Here is a 25133-nt window from a genome sequence, read left to right as displayed (position 1 = left end):
AGCTACGGAACCCTGAAGAGGAACAAGAGGACCCTCGACCCGTAGAGGAAAGGGAAGATATGGTTAGTACTGTGCTCTGAGACTTCCCTCGGTCATGGACTCAAGTCAATGGTGCTGTTGTGGTACCCGTCCTCACGTTCCTCCAACCAGCATCCCAAGTGTCTACGGAGACACAGGTAGAACTGGAAGAACAGCCGGTCCAGGAGGCAGAAGGCCCCACACAAGCAGACCAGGAAAAGCAACCCTCTGCTTATAGTGAGCCTGCCATACCCCTAGTGAGCCAAAGAGTCCGTAGACGGCTGCCCAGTTTACCCTTGACAGCTCCTATACCCTGTAGCTCAGGACCAATCAACCAGCTCCGTAGGTCCACTAGGGTCACTAGAGGCCAGCTGCCCATACGGTGGAGGATCTAAATGTTCAAGCTATTTTATTAATGTTTACCTGTTTATTGTTGCTTGTGTATAATTATGTGTTTCTAGTTATTTATAGGAGTCTTTGGTGGATTTACCGGGAATCCTTTCTGCATATAGTTGGAGCGTAACCCAGGACGGACTGAAAGACTGTTAAGGACTCGGGGCAGGACAGACCCCTACCTGGTTACGTCTCCCTGTGTTGGTGAAATGGACACCCTTGTTTTCCTCAAAAGTTACACCCGGTTGCGGACACGCCGTGACCACCTTAGGTGTTGTCTCTATTAGAATGTTATTGTTTGCACCTTGTTATGTTTACAAAAGTATGTTTAGTCCCGGAGTACTAACTTTCACTAGGGGGGAATGTGGCACCCCAGGGGTCTGGTCTCCACAGTAATAGCAATGTTATGTCTGAGAGCAGGTGGGAGGTCTCTTGGTCAGGAATCCTATGCATGCCACACCTCCTGCCCAGTCCTGGGAGGGGAAGAACTTCCCCTATATAAAACTGGGGCTGAGGCAGGGTTAGAGAAGAAGAGAAGAGTAGAGAGAAGAAGAGGAGCAGCATAGGAAAGAAAGATCAGGAGCTCAGTGGGAGCAGTGCTAAAAGGAATCAGGGGCTGGCAGCTGAAGAGCTCGCCCTGATTGAAGAGTTACCACCGGACCCGGAGTCCGAGGCTGTGGGGATTAACCCAGACCCAGCAGCAGAAACCGCCCGGCAGGGGATTTCAGGTCCTCTGGCCAAGAAACCCGAAGGCACGGTCACACGCGTGGGACCAGCACCGCCGTCGTGGAGCGGAAGCCACTAGAAGGCCCCGAGTCACCGGCCATACTCGTGAGCACCACACGGTACACTCAGGGACGTGGGCTACCTTTACCCGCCTCTAGCAAGGAAGCCAGAAGAGTACAATTAGTTGGGGAGGCCTACAACTCCGCCTGGCCAAGGGGGATCCCATCTGCTCAAGGACTGACCAGGCCCCGACCGCTAGCCAGTACTCCGGGAGGGTCTATCTTTGTCACCAGTAAAGACCCTGAACTACACCGCATCGTCTCTGAGTGGTTCCTACTACCCCCATCATCCACGTCGGCTGCCCTGAGGCCATACCCCTCCCGTTGGGGGTTATACCATCCACGCTGCACCATCCTTCCACCGGCCTCAGCGGTCTGCCCTGCAGCGGCAGCTCCATAGCTGCATTCAACGGGTGGCGTAGTCGTCCTACATCTACTGCTAATATACTGCCACTCAGCTTGACTCCCTGGGCACGGACCGGGTCACCGCCACGAGACTACTACCCCTATCAGATCCGGCTCCGGGTAGGCTCCCGCGTGCGCAACGCTACTCAGCACAGGCCCAGGGGCGCGTCATGTGCGCATCTCTCTGAAGTCGACTAAAGCTAAGCTGTTTTCCCTTGTTTGTTCCACTTTGTTGTCTTTAGTTGCTAGCGGGGATCGACTAGCACTCATACCCCCCTTCCCTAGCCAGGTCCAAATGCCAGGAAAAGACAGGGCTAGATTCCTGTGCGGCGATTGGTGCGGAACCAATATAGGGATGTTTAGTGGAGTCAGGGAAATATCAACTCAGCTTAGGAGGTCTCCATTTCCCCCCTTTCCCTAGAGTCTGGGCCCCCTTCCCCCCTCCCTTTGTGTCACTTAGTCTTTCCTACACCTTGTGCGACATTATGAGACCCTACTGTACACCCCTCCCTCAATCTCCCCAACAAAGAATGGTGACCCCCATCACAGTATGGTTCTCCAACTGCAAACCCCACACAGACCTCCACACAGTATAATGGCCACAAAAAGTGCTCCATACAGTATGATGGAGAAAAATTAGGCGAAGCCGGCAGATTCGAATTTCAAAAGATCTGCTCATCTCTACAGATGGAAGATAGCAGATAAAAATAATTGCTGTTGGAAAGTCCCACACATATCACTGCCTAGTGGCTGCTTCCTAATGGGGGAAGTATTCCCTGTGCACCTAAACAACAGTGCATCTAAGCTACAGATGGTGTAGTGCAGATGACAATTAAAGTGATAGCCCATTACAGACTTGGAAAGAAAAAAAAGTTAAAAGGTACCTGACATCAGCAAATTGCATATTAATCTGACCCAATGCTTCTGCAGGCAATTTAATTTGTTTACTTTATTTTACTCACTTATATGGTGCAATTAATTCCACAGTGCTTTACAGACATTATCAGCACTGTCCTCATTGGGGCTTACAATCTAGATTCCCCAGTATGTCTTTTCAGTGTAGGAGGAAACCAGATAACTGGGAGGAAACCCATGCAAACACAGGGAGAACATACAAACTCTTTGCAGATGTTGTCCTTGGTGTGATTTGAACCCAGGACCCCAGTGCTGCAAGGCTGCAGTGCTATCCACTGAGCCACCGCGCTGCCTCTAATTGAATGAGTATCAAGATCTATCACGCATGCCAGTACAGAGCAATCACTCCTGCTTCTGACCTTTATCATGTACTGTATAAATCTCAACTCACTAGGCATAACAGAAGCATGGACACACATGGAATTTCTGGAAAATCTGCTCTGATGTCACTATAATGTGGAGCAATCAATAAAAAGCGGATAAGCATGTTTGCAAGTATAAAAATAAAAGGCAGACATGCTGGCACTCCTCATGCACCCTCTATGAATGCACTCAGGCAAACACTAATTGCGGATTACCAGATATAGTGATGCTCAGATTGAGATATAGCAATGCAAAATTGTGAGCAAAAAAGCATGATCTCCATTTTCCTAACGGTTGCCATTATTCTTCTGCCACTGTACTGGTAGGTAGTAGAGACATTAAGAAAGTGAAAAAGTTGTATTCTTAACATAAAGTTGTATCAGTATTGTGTCCATCGCTACTCAAGGTAGGTAGTCCGTTGTATGGTATAACAAATGGATCAGACTATGGCGACTGCTGGAATAGACATTAATCTGTACAAACTTTTTCCGCTGCCCCTATTGCACTGACAGTAAATTCCATTAGCTAGGGCCACCACTGAAATTGTGAGAGGGAATTTCATGAAAGGCAGTGGGAAATAGGGTAGTGGATAGTGCCTATAAAAAGGTAAGAGGTGGGTATGTGGCGCCCCTGAGGGTTCGACTGCCACAGGAATGCTGCACTTCTTTAATGGAGTGTGGAGTTCCTCCTCTGAGGTAAGGCCAGTGTGATGGTAGTTACCTAACCTTTTGCATCCAACACCACATTTCCACCAGAGGGAGCTAGTATGCACTAGGTGCTGCTCCCCTGGTTACAGGGAGACTGGGGAACACAAAGTGGAAGGAAGCAGTTAGTGGGTGTGGGTGGAGGAACAGTTAGTTAGTTACACTTCTAATTTCATATTTAATAGTATGCCATCTTTGATCTTGGTTCTTCGTTGGTCTTTTCTGCAGGTTCTTTTGGTCTAGCCTTTGCTAGTCTGTCGGCTGTCACTGTGCTGTCATGAACTGTGTGTGATGTGACTTCCCTCCGGGAGCGGCGCAGATCCTGTGTGGGCCTGCACTGGTATGGGACACAGCCCTCGTACCCCGATCTTTGGGACAAGAGGTAGGTTGCAGACAAGGAATGCCTCAACCCGGCCAAGGACCAGGATCAAGAAGGCCCGGGAGCTTTAGAGTGGGGCTCCCTAGCAAATGGGTCCCGGGGAGGATGCAGACGGAGCGGAGTACGCCACCTGTCCTCGCCTACCTGATCTATTCAGAGGGATTCCGGCTGCAAGAGGGGTACCGGCCCCCGACACTCGACCTCGCACTCTATGTCCAGGATGGGAAAGCCCGGTTAGGCCCTGAGGATCCCGCCGGGCCTCGGATGGAGAGGAATTGCCACCCAAGCCCTACACCTGAGAGGAGCTCAGAGGGAGACTCCCACACTACTACTCCCCTCCATCCTGCTTTGCCTGCCCTGAGGCCACGCTCCGCCTGTGGGGAGCAGCGAGAACTCTAGCCGCCATGACACCGGGCCTCAGCGGACTGTAGCGGTGCTGGTGGCGCATCACCAGACACCACAGGTGGCGTAGTCGACAATTACCACTCAACCCGGAAAGCCCTAACATAATTTTTAATGTGATGGCCCTGGGCACGGAACGGGTCCAGGCCACGGCTGCATCCCCCTCAACATCTGACCCGGCTCCGAGTACCCCATCTTCCCAGGGCAGGGCTGTGAGCGTCACATCACTGGCGTAGTCGGCAGGATATCGTGCCCACAGCAACGGAGAAGAGTGCCCATTGCTATCGGGTACTGTGTGCCAAACACCTTGAACTGTTGTTTTACACTTAAAATGGCACCCGCCCAAGAAGAACAGGTGCCATAATGCTGTGAAAAGACTGTCTTCATACACCTCCCATCGTGGGCTGGGCTCCCGCTTGGCGCCAAAAATGTGGACTGTCCCTTCCATCAGAGACTGTCCGCGGGGTAATGCCCATCAAATTGGATGGGCTGAACGAAGGCGGGCCTGTCAGCATTCCGCCCAGGAACCGCCCCGAAAGAGGAGGATGAAGAATCAAAGCAACAAGGTGCGGCCATTGCAGTCGGAGCTTGGCAGTCAACAGAGGCAGACATGGATGCCTCTGGGGAGCGAGACCATGCAACCACTGAACCCGGTTCAGGCCCTTCACCTGACAGAGAGCAAGGCGGCAGCGTATTGACTCCGGGAGATACTGAGTTTCTCCACATGGAAGCTCCGGGACTTGCAAGGAGACAGAAAGAGGCCCAGGAGGTGGCGACAGCAGCGTGGAAAGCGGAGATGCTGCAACGTATCCGAGACCGCCGCCGAGGAGTGGAGGTTCCAGGACTAGTAGACTCGGAGGTCGAAGTGGAGAGTGACCTAGCGGCGGGTGAGTCTGCAACCCCTGCCCCGGCAGCAGAGCCAACGGAGACTATCCTGGACCTCATGGCGGAGTACATAGTCCCCCACGCGGTCACCTGGGAGCAAGCGCTAGCTCCTGAGCTGCAATCGGCAGCCATCGGTGCTGACCTGCGCTGTCGCGAAAGCTCAGAAATGGAGGTGCCTGGAGCTGCGGAGGAGGCTACCGGCTCCAACCCGGACTGGTCCACATCATCCGAGGACTTGCAGCAACCCGTCCTCACCCCGCTACCTGCACCAGCGGTGACCTGGCCCGAGGCCGAGGAGTAGGCCTGGGAAAACCAGGGGGGCGACCTAATGGGCTTCCCGCGGGAGACCCGATCGGAAGCGCGAAGGAGGAGCCAATGGTGCAGCGACCAAATCTTCCAGCTAGCACGGGAGCAACGTCGGCGGGAGCAACGCTGCGAGCGCCTCGAGGTCAGGACCAAGGCTGCGAAGACTCGGGCGCGTCAGGAGGAGGCCACCCGTCCCAGTCCCCGATATGAAGGCCAGATCGTACGCTTTCACCATGGAGAGGGCTGGGGGTTTATCCATTGTCCCATGTTCCAGGACGATGTGTTCGTCAGCCGGCGGGACGTCGAGCCACGCCTTAAGAAGGGACACCCCGGCCGGAACCTCTTCCCGGGCGATGCTGTGACTTTCACTCGCCACCAGGGGGAGCGGGGGTGGTACGCCCTTAACGTCCGCAAAGTGTCTGGGAGTGACGCCACCCCGCCCTCAGCCTCAGGTGACCGGCTAGCCTCTGTCGGGAGGAATGAGCCTTTCCCTCCACGACAGCCCCAAGTCTAAAGCAGCCCCCGGCTGCTGTTGTTGTTTAAGGTTTAGATAATTGCTGCTATTTTTGTGTTCTTTTTCCTCTTTACAGAGACTTTGGTCCCTGCGGACTATGGCAGGCGGCGGACTGCATTGTAAATAGTTATGCATCTATTTAGGTGCTTCCTATTGGTTTTATACAAAACCGTGCCTTTCTTCTACCTCAGAAGCAAAACCTATCTGGAGTGGCTTGTGTGGGGGTCCAGCTCCGTATCTTCATGCCCTGCAGTCACCCCAGGGCCCACGTAGAGAGTTTAGGGCAGGTCCCTCCTGCTACTGAACTGACCGTCGTCACCTTTAAGCAGTCCGCTGCCTTGATCAAAAAGTCTCTTGTCTTAATTTATAATTTTTGCATTTTTATATATTTGTACTTTTATAATTTTATACTTTTGCACTTTTGTATTCTCATAACCGTTATGCAACGTTACAAGAAACGTGCCTCCCATACAGGGAAGATAGTTTTACTTGTTGTTATAAAAAGAATTTTCCTTGGTGTTGCTTCCTTTGCAGCCCGCGGACGTGCTGTGTTTTACCAGGGGGGAATGTGGCGCCCCTGAGGGTTCGACCGCCACAGGAATGCTGCACTTCTTTAATGGAGTGTGGAGTTCCTCCTCTGAGGTAAGGCCAGTGTGATGGTAGTTACCTAACCTTTTGCATCCAACACCACATTTCCACCAGAGGGAGCTAGTATGCACTAGGTGCTGCTCCCCTGGTTACAGGGAGACTGGGGAACACAAAGTGGAAGGAAGCAGTTAGTGGGTGTGGGTGGAGGAACAGTTAGTTAGTTACACTTCTAATTTCATATTTAATAGTATGCCATCTTTGATCTTGGTTCTTCGTTGGTCTTTTCTGCTGGTTCTTTTTGGTCTAGCCTTTGCTAGTCTGTCGGCTGTCACTGTGCTGTCATGAACTGTGTGTGATGTGACTTCCCTCTGGGAGTGCAGATCCTGTGTGGGCCTGCACCAGTATGGGACACAGCCCTCGTACCCCGATCTTTGGGACGAGAGGTAGGTTGCAGACAAGGAATGTCTCAACCCAGCCAAGGACCAGGATCAAGAAGGCCCCGGAGCTTTAGAGTGGGGCTCCCTAGCAAATGGGTCCCGGGGAGGATGCAGACGGAGCGAATACGCTACCTGTCCTTGCCTACCTGATCTATTCAGAGGGATTCCGGCTGCAAGAGGGGTACCGGCCCCCGACACCCGACCTCGCACTCTATGTCCAGGAAGGGAAAGCCCGGTTAGGCCCTGAGGATCCTGCCAGGCCTCGGATGGAGAGGAATTGCCACCCGAGCCCTACACCTGAGAGGAGCTCAGAGGGAGACCTGGCCTATCTACTACACACGCACAGACGGGAAAGGGTGAAGTCTGTAGTGCAGGAACACTCTGGTGTAGGGTCGCTACCGAACACTGGACTTCATCGGAAGTAGTCGGACCCCAGTCCCTGGTGGCCGCAGGACTCCGCGAGGAGCAGGGAGAAGCCTTGCGCTGCTTAAGAGAACTGTGAGTAAAACCTTGGAAATTCATCCCTATGGCCTCCGGACTGTTCATTACGCGCCATACCACGCGACGCGGTACCCGTACTCCCACACTACTACTCCCCTCCATCCTGCTTTGCCTGCCCTGAGGCCACGCTCCGCCTGTGGGGAGCAGCGAGAACTCTAGCCGCCATGACACCGGGCCTCAGTGGACTGTAGCGGCGCCGGTGGCGCATCACCAGACACCACAGGTGGCGTAGTCGACAATTACCACTCAACTCGGAAAGCCCTAACATCATTTTTAATGTGATGGCCCTGGGCACGGAACGGGTCCAGGCCATGGCTGCATCCCCCTAAACATCTGACCCGGCTCCGAGTACCCCATCTTCCCAGGGCAGGGCTGCGAGCGTCACAGGTACAACCAAGGGCCAAAGATGTCATTCTTATCCTAGCAAGGTGTATCAAAACCTGGTGTTTAGGGGTAGAGTAAGAACAAACACAACCACTGTCTCTCAGGGGGTCTCCCACGAGGTTGACTTCCCGAACTTTGTAAGACAACCTTATTTTAAGCAAACTGTTTGTAGTGGAACACGCATTTAGACTTGTTTACAAAAAGCTGACCTAGACATAGGAGGATTGTTTTAACAAGCTAACGAATTTATCCCCTAAAAATACAATTTTTATTACATATATTTAAAACAAAATTTCCTTCCAGAGAACCGACACTAATATCAAACAAACATATATATACTGTATAAAACTAGATTATCACAATGGTGTGGCATTTGACACACAAAGATTAACTGCTGTTTCAAAAACTGAGTTAAACCATCAGAAAAACCCTCTGTATAGACTGATGTAGGATAATGGCCTAAACATAGGAAAAGGGGGTTCAAAAGTCAGGGACACAAATGTAGGTAGTTAAATCCCTAATTTATCCCTATATTCATACTCTACCTAACCGCGGAGGTTGTCACCCTAAGTAAAAAACGCAAAATGGCACCCCAGCTCATCGGTGACTATCCCTGGATAGCCCTGGTATAACCAAAGTAAAAAACAGAGGTGAAACAACACTAGTTAAGCTACCATTTGCACTATGATTAAATCCAATGATAACTAACACAAATGCAAAGAAAGGGCCACATTATTCTTAAAGTGCACTGGTCAGCAGGATTGTGCTCAGTAAACTACATACAGTGTCAGGTGGGCACCATTACACTGATTAAATGATACCTTGGTTGATGAAATCCGTCTTATGGTACTTGTGTAATCTTTACTTTCAGTTTGGAGATAATCATATTTTCATGCTCTGGGGCAGCCTGTGGGGGGCGCTCTATCTGGTGCTGTGCTTACATATTCATCTGTATGCTCTTATGACACCTCACTGTGCCTCCATTGACCTGCCTCATACCTGCACTACTAGATGCATTATGTAAAATAGTGTGCAGGTCAGTGAACGATCAGTGAGATGTCATAAGAGCATACAGATGAATATGTAAGCAGAGCACCAGATAGAGCGCCCCCTACAGGCCGCCCCAAAGCACGAGCATATCATTATCTCCAAACTGAAAGTAAAGATTACACAAGAATCACAATATGGATTTCATCAACCAAGGTATCATATTAATCAGTGTAATGTCGCCCCCTGACAGTGTATGTGCACAATCCTGCTGACAGGTGCGCTTTAAAGTAAATCTAAAAGGCTATAGATGCAGACTATATTAAACCAACATGTGTCCATAAAAAAAGATCCACATACTTACCTGGAGGGTAATGTAACCCCTCAACATAAAGTCAAAATCAGCTAACATGTGTCATGCTTTGTCCAACTTATCTGTCCATGTGATGCCTTTAAAGAATCAATTGGAATTGCTAAAAATACCTTGATGCAGTTCCCCTTTAAGGATGTAGGTTCATCAGGAGGCCACAATAAGGAAAATCACTCTAAAGTAGTAGATGTCCATTTGATAATGTGCTAATGGAACATGCATTTAGTAAAAATTAAAAACAGTGATGATCCACATCTATCTTTCATCTATCTACTAAATCTTTCTAATATATGGAAAGAGGATAAGTAAATTGTTTCAGTAGAATGTTTTGTTTTTTTTAACATAAACTTCTCCTTTAAGAGAATAATTGGGAAGCTTTTCCCCTACTGTAGGCCATATTGATTTTTCATGTACCATTTACTATTACATCGGTTTGCTGTAGCTAAAGTGCCTTAACATAGGAAAGAACATGGATTATAAGGTGTGAATCCACAGCCTTTACTGCATTTTATTTCAACACCTACCACTATTTTTAGCATTCCCAGGGGTTCAAGGGCCCAGCATTACATATTTAGCTTGTAATGAATTATTCAGACTTGTCTGATTGTATGCAATATTGCAAGCCAAGGTACTTTTGCAGAGATTTATTTCATGGTCCTGTTTGATATAGATTTCATTTTGTAATGTAGAAATCTGCAAAATGCTTTTGGAGATATTTCTACTATAAGACTTATATAGGCTAGCATTTGTTATATATATAAATATATATATATAATATAATATATTCATTGAGGTGAATATATATATATATATATATATATATATATATATACAGTACAGACCAAAAGTTTGGACACACCTTCTCATTTAAAGATTTTTCTGTATTTTCATGACTTTGAAAATTGTACATTCACACTAAAGGCATCAAAACTATGAATTAACACATGTGGAATTATATACTTAACAAATAAGTGTGAAACAACTGAAAATGTGTCTTATATTCTAGGTTCTTCAAAGTAGCCACCTTTTGCTTTGATGACTGCTTTGCACACTCTTGGCATTCTCTATGAGCTTCAAGAGGTAGTCACCGGAAATGGTTTTCACTTCACAGGTGTGCCCTGTCAGGTTTAAAGAACACCGTCCCCACTGTCAAGCATGGAGGTGGAAACATTATGTTTTAGGGGTGTTTCTCTGCTAAGGGCACATGACTACATCACCGCATCAATCGGAGAATGGATGGAGCCATGTACCATAAAATCCTGAGTGACAACCTCCTTCCCCCCACCAGGACATTAAAAATGGGTTGTGGCTGGGTCTTCCTGCAAGACAATGACCCAAAACATACAGCCAAGGCAACAAAGGAGTGGCTCAAAAAGAAGCACATTAAGGTCATGGAGTGGCCTAGCCAGTTTCCAGACCTTAATCCCGTAGAAAACTTATGGAGGAAGTTGAAGCTCCGAGTTGCCAAGCGACAGCCTCAAAATCTGAATGATTTAGAGATGATCTGCAAAGAGGAGTGGATCAAAATTCCTCCTGACATGCTCGCAACCCTCATCAACTACAAAAAACATCTGACTGCTGTGCTTGCCAACAAGGGTTTTGCCACCAAGTATTAAGTGTTATTTGCCAGAGGAATCAAATACATATTTCTCACTGCAAAATGCAAATACATTTATTTAATTTATACAATGTGATTTTCTTGATTTTTTTTGGATATTCTATTTCTCAATGTTAAAATTAACCTACCCTTAAAATTATAGACTGTTTATGTCTTTATCAGTGGGCAAACTTACAAAAACAGCAAGGGATCAAATAATTATTTCCTTCACTGTATATATTTAATATATGTATTTAATATATTTGGAAATTATGGAAATCACAGGATCCAGTACATGTGATGTAAAAATGGAAACAAGCTTTTCAAAACATTTTGCTTTTTTATGCATCGAATGAATGAATGAACGAATGAATAAATGCCACCTGCAGAAATACAGGTGCTTCTCACAAAATTAGAATATAATCAGAAATTTAATTTCAGTTCTTCAATACAAAAAGTGAAACTCATATATTATATAGCGTCATTACAAATAGAGTGATCTATTTCAAGTGTTTATTTCTGTTAATGTTGATGATTATGGATTACAGCCAATGTAAAACACAAAATTCATTATCTCAGTAAATTAGAATAATTAACAAAAAACACCTGCAAAAGCTTCCTAAGCATTTAAAAAAGGTCCCTTAGTCTGTTTCGGTAGGCTCCACAATCATGGGGAAGACTGCTGACTTGACAGATGTCCAGAAGGCAGTCATTGACACACTCCACAAGTAGGGTAAGCCACACAGGTCATTGCTAAAGAAGCTGGCTGTTCACAGAGTGCTGTATCCAAGCATATTAATGGAAAGTTGAGTGGAATGAAAAAGTGTGGTAGAAAAAGGTGCGCAAGCAACCGGGATAATCGCAGCCATGAAAGGATTTTTAAGAAAAGACCATTCAAAAATTTGGGAGAGATTCACAAGGAGTGGACTGCTGCTGGAGTCATTGCTTCAAGAGCCACAACACACAGACGTATGCAGGACATGGGCTACAAGTGTCACATTCCTTGTGTCAAGCCACTCATGACCAATAGACAACGCCAGAAGCGTCTTACCAGGGCCAAGGAGAAAAAGACCTGGACTGTTGCTCAGTGGTCCAAGGTGTTGTTTTCAGATGAAAGTAAATTTTGCATTTCTTTTCGAAATCAAGGTCCTAGAGTCTGGAGGAAAAGTGGAGAGGCACACAATCCAAGCTGCTTGAGATCTAGTGTGAAGTTTCCACAATCAGTGATGGATTGGGGAGCCATGTCATCTGCTGGTGTAGGTCCACTGTGTTTTATCAAGACCAAAGTCAGCGCAGCCGTCTACCAGGAAATTTTAGAGCACTTCATGCTTCCCTCTGCCAACAAGCTTTTTGGAGATGGAAATTTCATTTTCCAGCAGGAATTGGCACCTGTCCACACTGCCAAAAGTACCAATACATTGTTTAAAAATAACAGTTTCACAGTGCTTGATTGGCTAGCAAACTAGCCTGACCTGTCCATTGTCAAGAGAAAGATGAGAGACACCAAACCCAACAATGCAGATGAGCTGAAGGCTGCTATCAAAAAAACCTGGGCTTCCATAACACCTCAGCAGTGCCACAGGCTGATCGAGTCCATGCCACGCCGCATTGATGCAGCAATTGATGCAAAGGGAGCCCCGACCAAGTATTGAGTGCATTTACTGAACATACATTTCAGTAGGCCAACATTTCAGATTTTAAAAACATTTTTCAAGCTGGTGTTATAAAGTATTCTAATTTACTGAGATAATGACTTTTGTGTCTTCATTGGCTGTAAGCCATAATCATCAACATTAACAGAAATAAACACTTGAAATAGATCACTCTGCTTGTAATGACTCTATAAAATATAGGAGTTTCACTTTTTGTATTGAAGAACTGAAATAAATTAAATTTTTGAGGATATTCTAATTTTGTGAGAAACACCTGTACATGCATTGTTTGTCTGGTGACTGTTTTGACATGCTGAATGCACTTGGGCATGCAACTCATCAGGATACACTGGTGGCTGCTCCTTTTGCAATTGCTGACCAATCACATCCCAGATGTGCTCAATGGGAGACAAGTCCCTGCAGGCTATGGTAACACATTTAAGCCACGTAGGTGGTTTACAGTAGCCTGAGCGTCATGTGGCCTGGTGTTGTCGCATTGAAAAATGGCTCCTGGGACAGTTGTAACACTGAGCTGATAGCATACATGGAATGAAGACTAAAGGTGTCCAGCTACGGAACCCCATTATAGCTTATCATACAATAATCCCAAAAATAGGAATGGTTTGATGTTCACTGATGAAATCCTCTTTGTTGTTTTGACCACATGGTCTTCAGACTAATCTCCAGCTATCCTTGCATCTAAGACAAAAATGGGACTCTGTGGATAAAACTCCATTCCAGCCTCCATTGCCAAGTGTGTGTATTTCTGCATGTGGCACTCATACGCAGAGACCGTGGCACTTTTTTACCTTAAAAAAACATCAGTATACAATAACCTGATACTCCCCATTTTAAGTCAACTTGATCTATCAGCCAGGCATGTACATAGAAATCATCGGGCCCCATAGCAGAAAGCCTGATTGCCCCTCCCCAAATGTTCATAAAAAAATATTTGGCCTAGTAGGCAGACGTCACAGTACCTCTCAACACAATATGATGCTCCCATAGTGCACCCAACATAGTGATATCCCTACAAGTCCCTTAAACTTTCTGCAGCCCCCAATTCCCTCAATTTAGTGATGTCTCCACAGTTCCACCACACACGTTATGATGCTCACCATGACCGTAAAACAGTATGACAGCCCTTACAGTACCAAAACACAGTATGATGGCCTCTGGAGTCACACAACATAGAGTTCTTGTCCCCACATAGCCCGCAACACAGTATAATGGCCTCCACACTGTATAAAACCCCCACTCAGCCCTCCACATCGTATAATGTGCACACAGCCCTCCATTCAGAAAAATAGCAGCCACACCGCTTTTATTATGGCCCCACACAACCTTCCACACGGTATAATGGCCCTAAAACAGCCTTTCACATAGTTTGATCACTCTCACAGTATCTCCATATGCAGTTGTTGGCCCCCCACAGCCCCTCCAAACTTTATGATGGCCCCATTTCCCCTTACACAGTATAATGGCCCCATACTCATTAATAAGATTGAAAAAAAGGTAGAACTTCCCTCCTCTCCTTGCTCTCATGCTGCGGTAGTCTCTGCAGTATGTGTTCTGAGGCTCTGCACAGCTGGCAAAATGTATTGATGCCATCACTCCCACAGCACTGAAACATCAGAGCTCAGACACACAGGGAAAATGATGGAACATGTAGCTGAAGGCCCTCTGTTCCATCATTGCTTTCAACTGTATTTGCATCCAGGATGTAGATACTGTTGAAAATGTGACACAGGGTACAGGGCCTGGTGCTGACATTGGAACAGCCCACCCCCCAACTTACGTGCCCTAATGCAATAAGTTAAGATTGTAATCTGTTCAACAATAGATCCATCATACTGTAGGTGTCATGGCTCTGTTATGAGTGGAAGCCATAATGCTGGTGACAATAAAAATTAAACATCTCTATTTCATTAATATCATTTTCAAATAACATGACTGTAACATTTTCGATGGTAAGAAATTTAAGAATATTTTTGTCATATCTAAAAAACAATGCACAATAACAACTATATGGTCATTTTGGTTAATTTGGACTGTTCAATGAAATCTTGTAATTTTACTTGCATAAACAAAGGTATATAAAATCTCTATCTTCTCTCTTAGATAAATATTAACAGCGATGGAGTCTGTGTTTGTTGTGAAATGCAACATCAGACGTCTGGTTGCAGCAACCCTGGAGAAACCCTGAAACTCAATCCTTTGCAGGAGTGCAGTGCAGTGCGATTGACACTTAAGGTAAGAAAATCTCAGTCCTTGACATGTCGATACCACACCTCAGCTGCAGAGGCGTAGCTACAGGTTCAGCTCAGTCCTGCAGAACATATAAGTGATCATAGTACAGTTACAGATAGTGACTTAGAGATGATGTTCTTTCTGCTGGAGTCTTCATTTTTCACGTATTTTCCATTGAGTTGGTCAAGACTTAAATTGGGTCTTGACCAACTCAAGGCTCTGCAGTCTCCTTACTTCTTGGTCCCAGGGAGGCAATACTCCTCCTTGAGTAACAGTTCTGGTCAGTTTCCTTCTGCTGAATTTATGATACTGTGACACATTAATATCTGTCCATGCACTTGTTCTGAAGTCTACACTCAGGGCCGGCTCCAGGTTTTTCTGGGCCCCTGGCGAAAGAGTCTCAGTGGGCCCCTTTAACACACATCACGATTCATGATGCACAGATACTGCAGAGAAATAAATATATAGTACAATGCAAAGATTTCACTTATTACATTACATGAGTGATATCTATTGTAAATTCCACAATATCTCAGAAACCGGCGAATCTCTCCACACAGTATACTGGCCGCCATAAAATGCTCCATACGGAATACTGGCCCCCATATAATGCTCCATACGGAATACTGGCCCCCATATAACGCTCCATACAGAATACTGGCCCCCATATAACGCTTCCTACAGAATAGTGGCCCCCATAAAACGCTCCGTACAGGATACTGGTCCCCATATAATGCTCCATACAGGATACTGGTCTCCTTATAGCACTCCATACAAGATACTGGCCCTCATATAATGCTCCATGCAGGCTGTTCCCCCCACATAATGCCCTATGCAGGCTGCTCCCCCCTTATAATGCCCCATGCAGGCTGTTACCCGCTTATAATGCCCCATGCAGGTTGTCACTCCCCATATAATGCCCCATGCAGGATGTCACCCCCCATATAATGCCCTATGCAGGATGTCACTTTTCCACCCCATATAATGGCCTATGTAGGATGTCCCTTTCCCCCCATATAGTGCCCCATGCAGGATGTCCCTTCCCCCCATATAATGCCCCATGCAGGATGTCACCCCTCATATAATGCCCCATGCAGGATGTTACTTCTACTCCCCATATAATGCCCTATTCAGGATGTCCCTTTCCCCCCATATAATGCCCCATGCAGGATGTCCCTTTCCCCCATATATAATGCCACATGCAGGATGTCCCTTTCTCCCACCATATAATGCCCCATGCAGGATGAGCCTTTCCCCCCCATATAATGCCCCATGCAGGATGTCATCCCCTCTCTTTATAATGCCCCATGCAGGATATCACCCCCCTCTCTTTAAAATGCCCCATTCAGGATGTCACCCCCCCTCTTTATAATGCTCCATGCAGAATGTCACCCCCCATATAATGCCCCATGCAGGATGTCACCCCCCATATAATGCCCCATGCAGGATGTCAGCCCCCCATATAATGCCCCATGCCACTCACCTCACTCCTCCTCACCTGCTGCCGCTACTCAGGTCCGGACTCCAGCGTCGCCGGCATCTTCCCGCTCTGCGCTGCCTGTGACGGCTCAGGGGAGGGCGCGGTGGAAAGATGTCACCGCACCCTCTGACCTGAGACGTCACAGGGAGCGCACAGCAGGAAGACAGTGGATCTGCAGAGGCACGGCGAGAGGTAAGTATCCAGTTGCTGGGGCCCTGAGCAAGCGATGGAGAAGGGCGGGAGCTGACATCGCTCTCCTCCGCCCATAGCCCAGGGATTGCCCGACCGCGAGTGGGCCCCCCGCCTGCTCAGGGCCCCGGCACCTGCCAGGGTGCACCGGGTGCTGACGCCGGCCCTGTCTAAACTCCTATCACAATATTTGCATACAGAGATAATAGGGCCTTTGAACATGTCAAAACTGTCTTATTGTTCCTTCCATCCAACCTTTGTTTTGTTCCTTTCCATGCATGATCATTTTTTGGAGGGTTGGTCGTAACGAGAGGTTTGAGTTTTTGTAAGCTCTAACATTTTTATACATTGGAAATATTATGGGCCAAAATTCATTAACATAGTAAATGTAAAACACCATAAAAAGTTATAAGATTTTTGCGCAACGAGAAGTATCACAAAAATATTACCACTTTTGGCACTTTCATGCTATTACTGGCCAGCTTTGTTAAAATGGGCAGGGTTTGGGTGGGATGGGGAGTGGTTAAGCCCATCTAATTCATTAAAATTGACTCCACTTTAATGCCATCAATTTTGTCAGGAATGGCTCCAGTCTCTGGCACTGCGCATTGCACTTGTAAGATGTAACTAATTAAGTGGCATAAATTAAGCGCATCTTACTCCTTTACCCCACTTCATTAAGACTGACGTTACACTGCCAGTCTTCATGTATCTGATCCAGAATGTCGAAAAAAGCTAACCATGCTCAAAAATGAGTAAAATTGTGATTGTGCTTTTCTCACATTTTATTCTTGTCATAAGTGGGTGAATACTTTATCAATTTGTGTCTACTATTACCTTATACCTGTTATACAAAAATGACCAGAAAAAAAGTTCTAGTGTGTGTTATAGTTATATTTTACTGCCCTGGGACAGTATGCCATTACAGTTAATATAATAATAGGTTAGAAAGGAAATAAATGCAAACAATAAAAATGTAAGCCAATAATTCAAAGTTTCCATGTAGTTGCCAACTTTGCCATGTACTTCGTCTTGCCAGAGATACAGAGTGTAAATCACGTCACTGACATCAACATGGACTCAATGCATATAACTCTTGGAGCTGTTTATTGAATAAAACAAACCATGTGGACTGCTTTTTAACAGCTGTATCATATCTGTATTATTTATGGATGTGTAATGGTAGCTAATCTTATCTTTAAGGTGACAGATAATATATTCTGCTCAAGAATTGGGACTAATAAATAGAAAAATGCATAGAGTGGGTTGTATAATTTCTGAATTGAAATGTTGCACTTTCTTCTGAAATAACAAAATCCTCACCATTGGTGTCTGTTCTAGTGTGACTGTCAATACATTTTTTTTGTAAAATACTGACTGGCAAATTACATAGAGATAGTTTTTTAGCATGTAAACAAAGAAATGAACAAGCCAATAGGGCTCTATTCATTAAGGTGTTTGATTTGTCCTAAATCTATTGTGTAAGAGTTATGCAAAATTTGCAATCTTGCAATCTTCTGGATTGCATGGCTGAGTGGTGGCAGGATCTAGATGAAGCAGAGATGGCCTCTTTTTGGGACAAATGGATTGTCGTTGGACAGGTGAGGAATATGGTGTTTTATTATTTTTAATTTTACATTAATAAATGGGTAAAAAATGGCAGGGAGTGCTTATTTCAAATAAAGGAGTTTTTCTGTGTGTTTATTTCAATTATATTACTATTTTCTGTGTGTGTCTTTATTTAATTTTCATTATGGGGTTAGAAATGGGGTGTCTTATAGATACCTCTCCATTACTAACCCCTGGGCTTGATGTCAGTTGACATTAAAAAGCTGACATCAACCACTCAAATATTACCCTACTTGCCACCGCACCAGGGCAAGTGGGAAGGGCCAGGCAAAACACCAGAATTGGCACATCTAATAGATGCGCCTTTTACTGGGGCGGCTGCGAGTTGCTATTTTTAGGCTGGGGCCAATATTCATGTCAGAAATGGGGGGCACCCCATGCCGTTTTTTAAAATAATTTATTGAAATAATTTTAAAAATGGTGTGGGACCCCTCTATTTTTGATGACCATCCAATATAAAGCTGACAGCTGGGGGGCTGCAGCCCCCAGCTGTCAGCTTTACTTGCGCTGGTTAGCACAAATAGAAAGGAACATACATAATTTTTTGCTTTTTTACACAGAGTGTCCCGGCCAAACACAGCCATGCCAATACTTGTCATGGCTGTGATTGAGTCGGAAGTGACCACACAGGCAAAGCTTGTTGTTTGGCTGCTCTGCAGCCAATCAAAAGCACTAGGTGTTCGGTATGGACCCCAAACTTTACCGTTCGTGTTCGCCCTTCCCTAATCATGAACAAAAATAGACATAATGGCTCTGATTCATCACAACTGGTAGTTTTCATACTGGTCTGTATGAGGGAGTGGGGTGGAGAGCGAGACACCTGATGCATTATGGGGTGCATACCTCTTAATGAATCAGGAGAGGCGCGAAGTGGCTTGCACCTCTACGTGCACCTTGCCACAAAGCTTCTGTCAGGGAAGGGAGTATAATTTGTGACGTACTGTAGGCCACTACTCGTTGTCAATTTTATGAGAGAGAATTGCCACACCCCATCATGCCCTCGTTCCACCCAACTTTGTCAGATCTGAACGAAAATGGTGTGAAACCACCAAAAGTCACAACATTTTTGCACAGCCTGATGTTGTAAAAAATGTTATCACATTTTCAAAACTTTTTTACACCAATTTTCTGGTGTAAAAGCTTTAATGAATCTGAGCTCATGTCTGCTTTCTGATAGCTTTCGCTTTGATGTGTAATGCCTCTCCTGCTCAGTATGGTCTCCTATAATTTCTGCTTTTGTTTAATAATTTGCCATTACAAGGTGTAGCTTCTTTGTGTTACTCTGTACCTACAGATAATATGTCCCCACTCTTCAGATGGCCATAAATACTGTAGCTTAGAATATGAACGATAGGGTGCTGACTGTGGCACGATCATCTAAAGGTCCTTAACATTTACTTGGAGACAGCTCTGAAACAATATATTTACATTTTCTTCCCAGTAAAGGAAATTGTGCAAACTGTAAAAGAAGCCATATGAATTAACGTCAGCCAATCAACTATATTTTGTGAGGACCAGCCAACCATAACTATGGGGGTGTCCCAAGAAGGACCAATCTGTTAGATTTCCTAGACCTTTTGTTTACAAGGAAGATAAGCCATGACAAAGGTGTCTGGCAGTGACTTCCATATCTCTCCTTATACAGAACACAGACACACTGAACCAGGTCAAGTACGGTACAGAGGAATAGCTGCTGGACAGCTAACGTGTGTGTGCACATGTGTGCGTGTGGGTGTGTGGGTGTGCATGTGTGTGTGTATGTAGCTGTTTGTGTGCAAATGTTATTGATTTTTAAATGTCTGTTTATTGTATAGGTTAAGATTAGCTTCTATACAAGGATCAGCTCTTATTCCTGAGGAATCTTATAGCTTCAGTGTTTTGCTTATAAAAAAAAAATAATGTTATCTATCACAAGACTGATAGCAATGGTGTTTGGCTAACTGGTTTTTATTGTTCACTTTGCTGACAACCACATATGTGAACAATAACACTTGTTTATACACTTCAGTTTCTCAAGGGCATTTCTTTAGGAGAGAGTTGAATCTAATATCGTGAACACGCTTGACCAGAATACTGGTATCTGTGACTTCTATAAACATGGCTTGAATACCTCTCTCCAGAAGCACTGAGAAGATTAAGTTTGATCAGTGCTTTATTGATTCTACCATTCATGATTATTAGTACCACAGAACTTCTAGCAAAAAATATGGCAGGAGATGTTTCTTTTTATATGTTAATCAACTGATTTATTTTCTGTAAACTGAAAAGTCTGGCAACGCAACTATTAGATGCATAACTTTTGAAAAAATAGGACATTTTAATACCATACTATAGCCTTTTAATTATTTGAGATCAATTAGCCATAAGGGTGAGTATCAGTAAAGCACAGCATAGGCTATTCATTATATGGGAAATCCTTTAAAATATTATTTCCATTATAAAAATCTATGGCACATAATATGCCAAAATGTGTGATAGAAGAAGGCCACATCTCTGAAATTTACATTTCTAATAACAACTGAGTATCTAACTTAATGAGGTGGCCATCTATATGCCATACATGTTTGCCTTGGGAATACTATTTTAAAGAGTTATTCCCAGAATCACATCATTTTTCACAAAGAGGAAATGCATACTTATTGTTAATACACAGACTAAGCTCAACAAAGTTTCATTCTTCTACCTCTGTGTTTTTTTGTATCTCTACCTGCACCTGGGTGCCTTCCAGTTCACATAGCTGAATGGGTAGTTCTATACTCATGTGCTAAAACTACGTTTCCCAGCAGCACTTGCTTCTCCTCAGTTCTGCAGACCTCTTCATCTTCTCATGTGTGCGCCGGTTTGATTTTATCTTCTGCCATTTACAATAATATAGATGCCTGTGTGGTTTTACATCCTTAGCTGGATAGAGATTAAGCTCAACTCTGCTGCACTTTTCCACAATGGCATTGCAGAGTTACATTGGTTTCTTACTGCAGACAGATCAGTTTTGTGGTATTGTAAATGCAATTCTATTGATACATATGGCAGAAGATAATATAATAATAATAATTTTTTATTTTTATAGCGCCAACATATTCCGCAGCACTTTACAATTTTAGGGGGGACTTATACAGACAATACAGAATAAGCATATCTCAAATCAAAAGGAGTGAGGGCCCTGCTCGCAAGCTTACAGTCTATGAGGAAATGGGGGAGACACAAAAGGTAAAGTGTACATATATTGTATAATGCAGCCTTGATATACTAAATAGGATAAATAATAATACATGGACTGGTCACCAGCCAGTATGTGTACAGTCCTGACCGAGGCTATTAAGTGCATGGATGGTATGAACCAGAAATTGAAGAAGATTTTAATATGGGGGAAAACTGGGACGGACAGATAGTGTGTTTAGGCGATACGTCAGTCTAAAGAAATGGGTTTTTAGGGTCCGCTTGAAACAGTGGGTATTGGGAATTAATCGAATTGTCCTGGGTAGTGCATTCCAAAGAATTGGCGCAGCACTCGAGAAATCTTGGAGATGGGAGTGAGAAGTTCGGATTATGGTGGATTTTAGTTTTAAGTCATTGGCAGAACGGAGGGCACATGTAGGGTGGTAGACTGAGACAAGGGAAGAGATATAGGGGGGTACTGAAGCATGGAGCGATTTGTGGGTAAGCGTGATAAGTTTAAATTGAACTCTATATTGGATGGGTAGCCAATGCAATGACTGGCACAGGGAAGAGGCATCGGTGTAGCGGTTGGCGAGGAATATGATCCTTGCTGCTGCGTTAAGGACGGATTGGAGAGGGGAGAGTTTAGTAAGAGGGAGACCGATTAGTAGAGAGTTGCAATAGTCGAGACGAGAATGAATAAGAGCTACAGTAAGAGTTTTTGCCGAGTCAAAGGTGAGAAATGTCCTGATTCTTGAGAAGTTTTTGAGGTGTAGATGACATGAACGAGCGAGTGATTTAATGTGAGGAGTGAAGGAAAGATCTGAATCAAAAATGACCCCAAGACAGCGTGCTTGTTGCTGGGGAGTAATGGTTGAGCCACAAACGGAAAAGGCAGTATCGGGCACAGGTAGGTTAGTGGAGGGAGGAAATACGAGTAGTTCAGTTTTTGACAGATTCAGTTTTGGGCAGAGGGAGGACATAATGTTAGACACAGCAGAAAGACAATCACTGGTCTTTTGTAGTAATGCAGGGGTGATGTTCCGAGCAGAGGTGTATAATTGGGTGTAATCAGCATAGAGATGGTACTGAAAACCGAATATGCTGATTGCTTGTCCAATAGGAGCGGTGCATAAGGAGAAAAGAAGGGGGCCTAGGACTGATCCTTGAGGAATCCCGACAGTAAGGGGAAGGAGAGAGGAGTAGGAGCATATATCAAAGGTAAGTCTTTGATATATGCATCAATAGAGCAATAGAAAAAAAAAACACACCCTCCTGTTTGTTTTTTCCATCTTGTGTTTTGCGGTCACATGACCATCTGCCTTTATATTCCAGCTCCGCCGTTTTGGCTGTGCTGGACTTCAGTGTTGTTTTGACTGTTTTGCTAGCCAGGTGCTTCGGTGCCTATCTCTCAGTTCGCTTGGTCCTTTGGGACCTCTAGTACCTTTTTGTCAGTTTATCTTTTGTTTTCTGCAACAACTTTCTCTGTTCGGGAGGTGTCCCTTTTTGTTCCAGTCCTTAGTTCTTTTAGGGACCCCTTCCCTTTATTCTATAGGTCTTCGGTCAGACTAGCCTAGGACTAAGGCGGGTCTGTTCGCTAGGAACAGGCAGCCCGCTACATCGTTGGGATTCAGCTTAGTCTTACTGTAGGGAAAGCTTTCCCCTTCTTTCCTCAGTTCTTGTTGCAGATCATAACAGTAAGTCCAAAAAAAATTAAGGAAATATTAATACGGGGATCAGTATGACTTCTGTCCAGGATTTGGCTCAACGCTTGCAGGGGTTGACTCTGGCGGTGGCCGAGCTCCAGCAACACTTGAGTAGCTGTTCTGGAGCACATTTTGTGGAACCCAAGGTAGGACTGCCGGATGTATTTTATGGTAAACAGCAACATTTTTTTTCCTTTAAAAATGCTTGTTTGTTATATTTTCATTTGAGACCAAGGTCCTCTGGGAATTAATCACAGCGCATTGGTTTTATTATGTCACTTTTGCACAATGAACCACAAGGGTGGGCCTTTTCTCTTCAACCTAATGATCTATGTTTGAGGTCAGCAGAAGAGTTTTTTTCTGCTATGGGTCTGTTATATGACGATCCTGATCGAATCTCATCTGCTGAGGCAGAACTCAGGCGTTTGAATCAGGGGTCAGATGATGCTGAGATTTATTGCACACACTTTAGAAGGTCGGCTTCTGAAGTCAGATGGAATGATCCTGCTCTGAAATGTCTATTTCTTGCTGGTCTGAGTGAAAGGGTTAAGGATTTGCTAATTGCATTCCCTGCACCTGAGACTCTGCAGGATGCCATGCAATTAGCTGTTTGTGTGGATAGGAGGCTGAGATTTAGGCAGAATGAGGTAAAGACTCCTGTAGTGCCAGGTCCTAGTCCCCAGAAAATGTGCTCAGACGGCGGAGAGCCAACGGAAGTTGGGGCGATGTCGCCCCGCTCTCTGTAAAGAGACCGGAGGTTCGCTGAGGGATTGTGTCTTTATTGTGGTAAAGCTGACCATTTGATTAAGTATTGTGAGCTTTGTCTAAGTAAAGAAAAAAAAAACATCAGGTACGCCCGTATAGCTTGTTTACGCTCTGCAGGAGCATTTCTTTCAGGGAGTACTACTTTTCAGGAAAATTTGATTGAATTTCAGGTATTTGTGGATTGTGGTTCAACACTTAATGTGATTGATAAAGTGTTTTTGGAAAAACTTAAACTGAAATCCAAACCTTTGTCATCACCTATTTCTGTGATTGCAATTGATACCACTCCCTTGAAATGTATTACTCACAAGGTTGCTGCATTTCCCCTCACTATCAATGGTCTTCACCAAGAAATTTTGGACTTGGTTGTATTAGATAATTTTCCCTCTCCGGTCGTTCTAGGATTGCCTTGGTTAAACTGCACAATCCTTTGCTGGACTGGTCTACTAATATGATTAAGTCTTGGAGTCCGAAATGCTATGATAAATGTTGTAATGGTCGCATTGCGGCTGTGAGAAAAGGGGAATTACCTGTACCTATTCAAGATTTTTGGAGGGCTTTTTCGAAGGAGGAGTCGCAAGTTTTACCTCCTCACAGAGATTATGATTGCGCCATTGAGTTTATTCCGGGAGCTACGCTTCCCAAGAGTCGCTTGTTTAATTTAACTATCACTGAGAGAAAGGCCTTGGAGGAGTACATACAGACAAGCCTAGCTGCTGGTCACATTAGACCTTCTAAGTCGCCTGTGGCAGTTGGATTTTTCTTTGTTAAAAAAAAGGACGGGGCTTTGCGTCCGTGTCTGGATTTTCGTGAAATTAATAAGATTACCATACGCAATTCCTACCCATTGCCATTAATTCCTGACTTGTTTAACCAGTTAGTGGGGGCCAAGTGGTTCTCTAAGATTGATCTCCGGGGGGCATACAATTTGTTACGAGTGAAGGAGGGTGATGAGTGGAAAACTCCTTTTAACACTCCGGTAGATCATTTTGAGAATCTGCTGATGTCTTTCGGTCTTACCAATGCACCTGCATTTTTTCAGAACCTTATTAATGACATCTTGAGACCTTTGATTGGTAAGAATGTGGTTGTGTATTTGGATGACATTTTGATTTATTCGCCAGATCTGGAGTCCCTTTGGCAGAGTGTATGTGAAGTTTTGCAGTTATTGAGTGATAATTCACTCTTTGCTAAGCTGGAGAAATGTGAGTTTGCTGTGCAGAAAATTAGTTTTTTTGGCTACATTGTCTCCAGCGAGGGCTTTGAGATGGACCTGGTGAAGGTTCAGGCTGTGCAGGAATGACCTAGGCCTACTGGTTTGAAATCTATACAGAGATTTTTGGGTTTTGCCAATTATTACAGAAAATTCATTA

At 44.9% G+C, this 25133-nt stretch overlaps 1 protein-coding gene across 3 annotated transcripts in view; it reads left to right on the top strand.

Annotated features, from left to right (window-relative positions):
- The window catches only part of ENTREP2 (endosomal transmembrane epsin interactor 2), a 1396283-nt gene that overhangs the window by 817192 nt on the left and 553958 nt on the right, over positions 1-25133 (top strand). For all 3 annotated transcript variants that reach the window (XM_073652930.1, XM_073652929.1, XM_073652931.1), the window contains exon 4: positions 14707-14838. In XM_073652930.1, the coding sequence (XP_073509031.1) occupies positions 14707-14838 (132 nt within the window). The remainder of the gene's footprint in view (positions 1-14706; positions 14839-25133) is intronic.

Source organism: Phyllobates terribilis, unplaced genomic scaffold (assembly GCF_046119375.1).
Source record: "Phyllobates terribilis strain yellow unplaced genomic scaffold, ASM4611937v1 Scaffold_11__3_contigs__length_659146591, whole genome shotgun sequence".
Classification (NCBI taxonomy): Eukaryota; Metazoa; Chordata; class Amphibia; order Anura; family Dendrobatidae; genus Phyllobates; species Phyllobates terribilis.
This window is presented reverse-complemented; position numbering and strand designations above follow the sequence as displayed.